At 43.2% G+C, this 9,537-nt stretch overlaps 1 protein-coding gene across 1 annotated transcript; it reads left to right on the forward strand.

Annotated features, from left to right (window-relative positions):
• Positions 1-6,511: 6,511 nt before the first annotated feature.
• Positions 6,512-9,537, forward strand: LOC115669541 (putative receptor protein kinase ZmPK1). The gene has a single exon (XM_030590733.2). The coding sequence runs from the start codon at positions 6,685-6,687 to the stop codon at positions 9,220-9,222; it is 2,538 nt and encodes an 845-aa protein (XP_030446593.2). The 5' UTR covers positions 6,512-6,684; the 3' UTR covers positions 9,223-9,537.

The following is a 9,537-nucleotide window of genomic DNA, read 5'->3' on the forward strand; positions in this document are numbered from 1 at the left end:
ATTAGGGTGCGAGTGAAGTGGGATTGATTCAGGTGCCATTTCTCTGGTCACAAAGTATGATTGATTCAGGTGTCATTTCTCTGGTCACAAAGGATGATTGCTTCTTAAAATATTTAAATCTGCAATGGCTTGGCATCATCTCGTTGCGTGAAGATATGGAGTCCAATGTTAAGTTAGCCAAAAGTCTGCATTCTTGAACAGAGATTCTGTCCCCGTTTGTTGGCTTGGTCACAGAGATCTCCAAGCGAAAGCGGGCTCAATACTCTTCTATTTGTCCTCTGAAAGCAATTCATCCCTAGCAATTTGTACTTATTTTCTGGATTTGAGTTCACATGATCCGGTCCATCGTAGCTGTTAACTTGAGTTTAATATTGAGAAGAATCTGACCTAGTTGAGTCGAATGGTGACAAGTTTTTGCCAGTGGTGATTGTTTACATACAATATGTGAACTTGCTCGATGATAGGCTAGAACTCGCTTGAATAAATTTGGATTTTACCTAGAAAAGTTGTAGATCTAGTCGATGTCGGCAGCTGTCTCTCTCTCTCAAGTTGACATTGTTATTTTTACGTGATAAAAGAGATGGCAATGGGTCGATCTTGGAGAAAGTGACAGGACTGTCTTGGGTTTCCCTCCAAGATAAATTAGACCATAGAGCGGGGCAACTAAGAATTGATTGAGAGCGGCATTTTTTTTTGTCTAAGACAAGTTGACGTAGAGTCGAATGGCACCTTTATCGTCAATTGCTCCATGCTCACACTTTCTTTCCTACAAAATTTATGTTCAAAGGTACCATTGGAGTTGTCCGCACAAGTTGACAAAAGCTAAGATGGGGGTAATCACAAGAGGATGCTACAGCTTTTACGTGAATCCAAAGTGATCTCACGAAAATGCAGGATTTCATCATTTAAAATGGTCTTGAGTGAAGAATAAGTATGCTTCCGACCCGAACTTCGGGTCCCCTTTCTTGCAATGAATTGCTTGTGCTCTTCGGGTCTATTTCAGCAACACCGTTCGCCCTTCCTCATTCTTTACACAGGCCAGTTTCATAGTTAGAATGAATGCTAACTATATGAGCTATCTATTTGTCAATTTTAACTGGACTTTTTATAACCATATGTAGAGCATAGTATTGTTAATAGTACGAAATCACGGCATAGGTACTAAGTTGAGTAGAAGCGTAAGCATGAGCCAAGTAAGTAGATTGAAGTAAGGAAAAGTCGAGTAACATTCAACCTCGACTTGAAACTCGCAGATGGTCAGCTTTGACTCTGAGCGAGGAAATGAGTGTCAAAACTCATTTGTTCCATCAACTCTCATTGTGGAACGGATTTCAACAAGCCATGGGAACTCATAATGCGAGACCAATCATATCAAAGGTACCGGTGCACCCATCCTCTCCCTCTCTCTCTCTCCCCACGCCCCCTCCCATGCTATGCCCTAATTTGAGGCTGGATGTGCAAGTGAATGGAGCAACTTTCCACCCCCAATGGAGACGATATAACTATGAAATATTGGTCAAACATCTTTTTTAAAAGAAACACTCATTTTGACAACTATAATTACTGTGGAAAAAATGTATCAAACATCTAAGTTGTGGCTCACGATTGTATAGATATTCATGCATGGAGGAACTCGCGACAAAGAAGCATCATCATCACTAACCAGCTTGTCAAATGTAATCGGATCCTTACCAGTAAGCCCAATTACCTAATTCGATGCGCGTAGCAAATTACAAAAAATTAAAACATGTAAAAAAATTGAACCTCGTGTTCAATCTCATTCGCTAGCTAAAAACGGAAGAAGGGGGATCCCCACTCCCGAATTGACTAATTAGATAAAAAAAAAAAAATTCAGCCCCATCCCCAACTCGTTGATGTCTCTTGTCTCCACTTTTTATTACTTTACTCCGAAATTAACACCAATAACCTAACTCCACATTTGTCCTTTTTTTATTCTCTAAGTGGATTACAACTAACAAAAGCTCCCCAATTTAACTCGTCGCATTAAATAAATTAGTTTAGGGAGTGAATAATTTGCTTGAAGCGAACTACGGTCTACATCTCATCTTATATTTATTATTCTAGAAATCTTCTTTTTTTTAATAAAAAAAATTGGGTTTATGACATGTTTAGACTCGGGTCACATCAGGAGAAGTCGCAAAGTTCCAAATCTCACTTAATGGTTAAGAGTTAGTGCCAACTGCCAATCGCGTGACGAGGACTGGAAAAAAAAATCAGATGAATTGATGACCATGTAATAAACTATGTTCATTTAAAATTCGAAGAGCATTAGTTTTATTTAACGGAAATTCTGTAATTCGATTTTACACTAGCCATTGCCAGCTTTGTCGATATGTTGTATACTTATAGCTTTAGAAATTAAGCGAATATCAAAATTAATAATGATAAAGGTGGCTCGTTGAGAGAAAAGATTACATGGCTTGTATATTATCTAGATGGATAGAGATAAATGTTTATTGAAAATTGATGAGATAAAAAAAAAAACTCTATTTTAACTTTAATGACAAATTGAGCCCTTGAGTTGAGTTTATCAATAAACCATAAATTATCTAATGATGATGTAATAGGAATACTTTTAATGGGAATACTGAACATTAGTAGATGGGATCAATGAAGTAACGAGAGATGGAGTTGGGCTTGGAAAACTGTCTCGTGGGTCAAAATCAAATCAAACGGGCTAACAAAATCCGATCCATGAGTTGGTGGGTCCAAGTCAAGTCGGCCCAATTGAATGTTTTGGCGACATTCTGGAAAACATCATGTGTACTTGGAAAATTAACTTACAAATGATTTATGACTTAACCAAAAGTAGGCTGTAGTACCGAAAAGGTGTCGTAGGAAGTTAATCCATCCCCCTGCATAACTAACTCTTGGACCTAAGATCTCTAGATTGCCTTTGATAGATTCCTTTACGTGTGCAATTAGTTAGTTTGATTTCCCCTATGCTGCTTGAGATCCAATCGATCTAAGTTTATCTCTATTGATCGGTGGTGACTCTAGTATAGTATTAAGGTTTGAAGCCATACTGGATTTTGTAAATTACCTGAACTATGGGTTTTGGAAGATCTTAGGGTCCGGGGCGCCCCAACTGGTGACTCATGGTTTGCACAATTTAAGGCGCTACGTACAATTGGAAGAGAGAGGACCTAGGGTCATTGCCTCATTGGTGTTGGCTTATTAGTTGTTACATTTATCTTTTCTGAAGTGCCATCTCATAAATGATACAAAGACTTGTATCTTAATTGGCTCATACTTTATGCTCACTGAAAATATTATGGAATATACAATCTGATTTTTTTTTAATCAAGATACCGGAATTTTTGCAATTTACAAAATTTGGCACTTAAACGGACTTATTATTTTTTCACGACTATTCGGGTAAAAAAATAGAAATGGACATCAAAGGAAAATTAGATTTGGAATTTGTGTTATTTTACATTGTTGCTTTACCCGTGAGTATTAGAAATTCGAGTTTATTTTATCCTATCATCATTTACAAATATCACGTATCAAAGTAAAATCATTAACAATAATTATTCATAATCTCTTTTAATTAATACATGGTTGGGCCGTGTCTCAAGGCCCTTGCCCAGGCCTAGCCTGCCCACTGATTTGGCATCGAATTTTTATCCAGGCCAACCTCGTAGTCCCAAAAATTCAGCGTAGCCCTTCCGTTTTGCAAGCGCGACCACAAGTTGCCCGCTCGTTGACGAGGTCTACCAACAATAATTGTAATATATTTCCATTCGATGTGCATGGACGAGAAAAAAAGAATTGTCGCGAGCAATGTTTAGAGAGTGACTTGTAGTACGCAGTCCTTTTCTGGTGTCATTTGGCAATTGCTATCAATATAAATTGCATTCTAACTTTGAAAAGTTCGCGAGAAGAAGGGTCAATACCTTTTATATTGGTATGTCCTTCGAATTTTTGAAGCATTTAATAAATAATAATCCAAAGGCCAAACGCCACAATTGAAAAGTCAATAACAATGCCCATGTCGTATAATTGGTTCCTACGATCATGAAATGTTCAATAGTTAGGGGCTTGTTTGATAACCCCCGTTAAATGCTGAAAATCTAAAACTTTCTAATGGAATTATCAATTGGATTTGCTAATATAGAGTAAGCCACGACTAAAATTAACAGTTTACGTTAAAAATCACTCGAAAACCTTAATTGGGCCGGACCTACTTATTGACAACGACTAGAATTCACGTAGAGTATCAGAATGTTTAGTATTCTCCTGAAGGCTTTTTGTTCATATCTTCATGCTGTTTTAATATATTTATTTTGTATTTTTATACGTTGCTGATCGAGACATCTTGTATCAGTTGATAATGTGAGTTCGATTGATTTTTTTATGAAACAATTGGGCTATGATTTTGGATCTTCAATTTAAATAACCGATGCCTCTCAATTTTGCTAATAAAATATGCATAACACCATAAAATTCCATATCGGTTTCACTATTCCATGTCATTCGTTAAATGTCCATTGCTATCATAACGAATACTTACGTTGTCTATCAAGCGGTGAACGCAAAACCAAGATCCGAATATCGGATTCTATCAAATAGATTCGACTTATATATTTCGGCATTTGTATTGCTCCGACACTTAACCTTCATATACTTAAATTTTTTAGTGCTTAAAACTCAGTATCAACAAACATGCCCTAAATAAACAATGACCTAAAACGTAAAAAGGTAAAAATTACTTCAAATGAGCTAGATCATAACTATAAGAAAATTCCAAAAATGCCCGCAGCTCGAGAATGTCCTCTACATCAAATGGGCAAATTTATATATTGAAATCATATTCAATGAGTATATTTTTCCTGAATAGTTAACAATACCGTTTAAATGAGACTTTCTTTTTTCTTTTGGTCGTCCACTCTTTGCCGAGTTTAAAAAAAAAATGTTTGAATAGGCTCTAATTTGACATTTCTCTGATTGATACTTAAATATTGCATGTGAAGTGCAACCAACCAGACCAGGCCAACCTCAGGTAGTTGCCTTAGGACAAGCGGCTACTTGTCAAAACGAAAATTTATGGTACGCAGAGTGTCCACGTCAACTAACTATCGCATTGTTTGACGCTGACCTGGTCTTTGTCCACCTCGGCCCATATGCTTGGACCTTTCTATAAAACATTGCGGTTGTTTTGTTTCTTTGCAACAAGCATGTCAGTCCAACTTTATAACTTATAAATATCTCGAACTTTTTAGTTCTGCGTTCGATCAAATAAATCTAACGATGAGAAAGATGGAAAACCCATTTTTGAACTTGTTGTGGCAAAACTAAGAGATTGATTTTAACATTTCTCAAGAAAATGTTAAAGGGTGTTGTCGAGACACTTGTTAAGTATATTTAGTTTGGAGTAGTGTATTTCTAATGCCATGATTATACTTAACACGAAAACGATACATGTATTGAGAACTGTAGAATTTCTTTAAGAGAGAATACAAAAAAAAAAGCTCAAATTTTCATTCTATTACATACTTGGGTTTTCATTTCATAACGAAAAAGTATGCCTCTATTTTTTGTAGTACGTCTTTCAAACTCGTAGACAAAACCCTACGAGGAATATGCCAAATTACCATCCGTTTGGAAAATCCTCAAGCCCCCAAATCCTCCTCAAGCCCTAGTCTTTTCCACAATTGATAACCATCAATTGTTGGCATCTGCCGCGCCTAATAGCCTTCCACCGATGTCCCACCTCAGCAACTCCTTCTCCATCTCCATCCGCCATTGTTTGCCGTGTCCCACCTCAACGCCATGGATGCACGGGGAGATAAAGCAAATACAGAGATGACGGCAGACGGTGGCACGGCTTGGATAGCAACAGGAAACAAAAATTCATAGAAAGAAAAGCCCGCTAAGTGAGATCTTGCCAATCGTAGCTTACTCTAGTTTTGATACCAGAAGAGAAATTTCAAAGGAAAAGAAAAAAAGCAACAGGTCGTCACTGTCACCATAGTAGTGATCCATCGGTGGCGACGGCAAGTGGAGGCATGGAGGTCGGGCTCAAAGGTAGTTGTGAGTAGAGAGAGAGATATATATGCTCGTTAGGATTCGGTGGGATTTGGATTGAGCATAACGAGGCTAGAATTATGTAGACACGTGTCACGATCTTTATGAAGATAGTAAATGGATGTATGGTAGAAAATAATGAATATGCATCCTTGGCAAAATCCTATTTACTTATACGGGTCAACTGAAGTGCAATGGTACTTTTGAACTTAATATTGAACTACTAATTATAAAATAAAGTTGGTTACCCGTTATGGAAGTTGTAAAGCCAAGTAATTTGTTAAGCTATTATGTGAGTTCACTAGTTATTGTCATTGTCATTGTCATGCAAGTCGCCGCGTCAAAAATTTTGTGACACTCTATCAAAGCGAGTTGGTTGAAAACAAAATCAAAACCTAACTATTTATCAGTAAGTTTAATTGCCAATTTAATAACGAGCATGGGTCTTCGGACATTTTTTTTTGGGGTCGTAAGGGTCTTCTCTTCGGACATTTTTTTTTTTGTCGGAAGAATGGTCTTCTCTTCGGACATTGAACATTCACCATGTGGACAATACAATCAATAAATCGGTAGGTGAGATATCGTGCTATGGATTGACGGTGGACGCCGTGCTCAACGTTTACCGTAAAGGCGATGACAAACCTTTCTATTCTAGATGCGGTACCGTCGACCAACTGTATATATCTCGTCCTTGGCGAGATTCACTGCACTCATCTTTTGCTGCCGAGTCCTATGGCTCCTCCACCGTTCTCGCTCCTTCTCCCCCTCTTCGTCTTCCTCTTCCTCCAATCTTGTCGGCTCTCCACCTCGGCGCTGCCCAGCCTCGCCAAAAGCGCGTCCCTCTCCGTCGAGAACCCCGCCGACGTCCTTGTCTCCCCCTCTGGCGCCTTCTCCGCTGGCTTCTTCCTCGTCGGCAACAACGCCTATGGCTTCGCCGTCTGGTTCAGCCAGCCCCCGTGCTCCGGCACCGACTGCACCCCCGTATGGATGGCCAACCGCCAGGCCCCCGTCAACGGCCGACGCTCCACCTTCTCCCTCCTCGACTCGGGCAACCTCGTCCTCACCGACGCCGGCCACGCCGGCGGCGAAGTCTGGTCTTCCGGCACGAGCTCCCCCTCCGCCGCCCAGCTCCGCCTCAACGACACCGGGAACCTCGTCCTCGCTGACGACAGCGGCGTCGTCCTGTGGCAGAGCTTCGACTCGCCGACCGACACACTCCTACCTCAGCAGCCACTCACCAGAAACACTTTCCTGATCTCCGCTCGGAGCCGGTACAACTGCTCGACCGGGTTCTACAAGCTCTACTTCGACAACGACAATGTCCTCCGCCTCGTCTTCGACGGCCCGTCGATTTCGAGCGTGTACTGGCCCTTCCCGTGGGCCCAGAGCTCTCAGCTCGGCCGATTCCTCTACAACAGCAGCCGCATAGCCGTGCTCGACCCGCTCGGCCGCTTCCAGTCCTCCGACAACTACTCATTCTCCACGTCTGACTACGGCATCGCAGCTATACAGAGAAGGATGACCCTCGACTTTGATGGCAACTTGCGGGTCTACAGCCGCGAGCTGGGCTCGACCAGCTGGACCGTGACGTGGGAGGCGATCAGCGGCATCCCCTGCTTCATCCACGGCGTGTGCGGCAACAACAGCCTCTGCAGCTACGACCCGGCCAAGGGCCGGCGCTGCTCCTGCGTGCCTGGGTACGTCCCCAAGGTTCTAGGTGACTGGTCGGCCGGTTGCGTGCCCAATTTCACGTTCTCCGACGGGTGCGTCGCCGATGAGATCAGGTTCGTGAAGCTCCTGTACATCGATTTCTATGGCTACGACTACAACACCATCTACAACACCACCCTCGAGAAGTGCCGGCAGACTTGCCTGAGCCTGTGCAACTGCCGAGGATTCCAGTACAGCGGGTCGCTGTCGGACTCCGGCAGCACCACGTTCAATTGCTTCCCGAAGATCGAGCTCCTGAATGGCCACAACCTGCCCAGCTTCACCGGTGAGTTCTTCATCAAGGTCCCCAAGAACAAGACCTTCACCGAGGACCAGCTGGTGAAGAGAACTCAGTACACTTGCTCTCCCGCCACGGAGGTGATCTTGGACAGGACTTATGCCAAGAAAGGCAAAAACGGGGCGGTGAGCTTCATGCTCTGGTTCGCCTGCGTGGTCGGAGGGATCGAGATTGTGGTGGTATTCTTGGTGTGGTTCTTCCTGATTAGGAACCAGCAGGACGTCACTTCTGTGCACCAGAGCTACCTCCTTGCGGCCACCGGGTTCAAGCGGTTCACCTATGACGAGCTCAAGAAGGCAACGAGGAATTTCAGCCAGGAGATCGGGAGAGGCGCAGGCGGGATCGTGTACAAGGCCCTATTGGCGGATGATCGGGTCGCGGCAGTGAAGGTGCTCAGCAATGCAACAACTGGAGAGGCCGATTTTCTGGCCGAGGCCAGCACGATCGGGAGGGTGAACCACATGAATTTGATCGAGATGTGGGGTTACTGTGCCGAGGGAAAGCACAGGCTATTGGTGTACGAGTTTATGGAACACGGGTCGCTGGCACAGAACTTGTCGTCACCTGAGCTCCATTGGAAAAGGCAATTCGACATCGCGGTAGGTACCGCAAAGGGTCTAGCTTATCTCCACGAGGAGTGCTTGGAGTGGGTTCTGCATTGCGACGTGAAGCCTCAGAACATACTCTTAGACTCCGATTACCAACCCAAAGTCGCGGATTTTGGGCTTTCCAAGCTAATGGACCGAGGGAAGGTGACGAATTCCGATTTCTCGAGAATCAGAGGAACCCGAGGCTACATGGCTCCCGAATGGGTCTCTAATCTGTCCATCACATCCAAGGTGGACGTCTATAGCTACGGGATTGTCATGTTAGAGATGGTGACGGGGATTAGCCCGACGACGAGCGTCCACTCATTGGAGAGCGGAGGGGATGCCAAGCAAATCCGGCTCATCCCGTGGGCAAGGAGTAAGATGATGGAACCGGGGAGGACGGGTTCCCGTCTGCAAGAGATGGTGGATCCGGTGCTCAAGCGCGATTACGACCTGAAGAAAATGGAGATCCTGATCGAGGTCGCGCTCAAGTGCGTGGAGGAGGATAAGGACGCCAGACCCACCATGAGCCAAGTGGTGGAAATGCTCCTGAGGCATGAGAATAATGATTGATTACGGTGCAGAGTGATGCGGGATGGACTCCGGTGCTGTTACCCTGGTCATAGATTACATTTTGAACAAGGTTCGGTCTTAGCTTGCATTCTTGAGAATAACACAGATTCTGTCCCCGTTGGTTGGCTGGTCACAGAGATGTCCAAGCGAGTGCGGGTTCAATGCTCTTCTACTTGTCCTCCAAAAGCGATTCATCCCTCGCAATTTGTATTTATTTCCTAGATTTGAGTTCATATCGATCCGGTCCATCGTAACCGTGACATGAGTTTTATAACTGATCAACGATCGAGAGAAATCCAACCTAGTTGAGTCGAA

This window comes from Syzygium oleosum, unplaced genomic scaffold (assembly GCF_021117445.2).
Source record: "Syzygium oleosum isolate NSW1041296 unplaced genomic scaffold, Sole_v2.1 Sole_v2.22, whole genome shotgun sequence".
NCBI lineage: Eukaryota > Viridiplantae > Streptophyta > Magnoliopsida > Myrtales > Myrtaceae > Syzygium > Syzygium oleosum.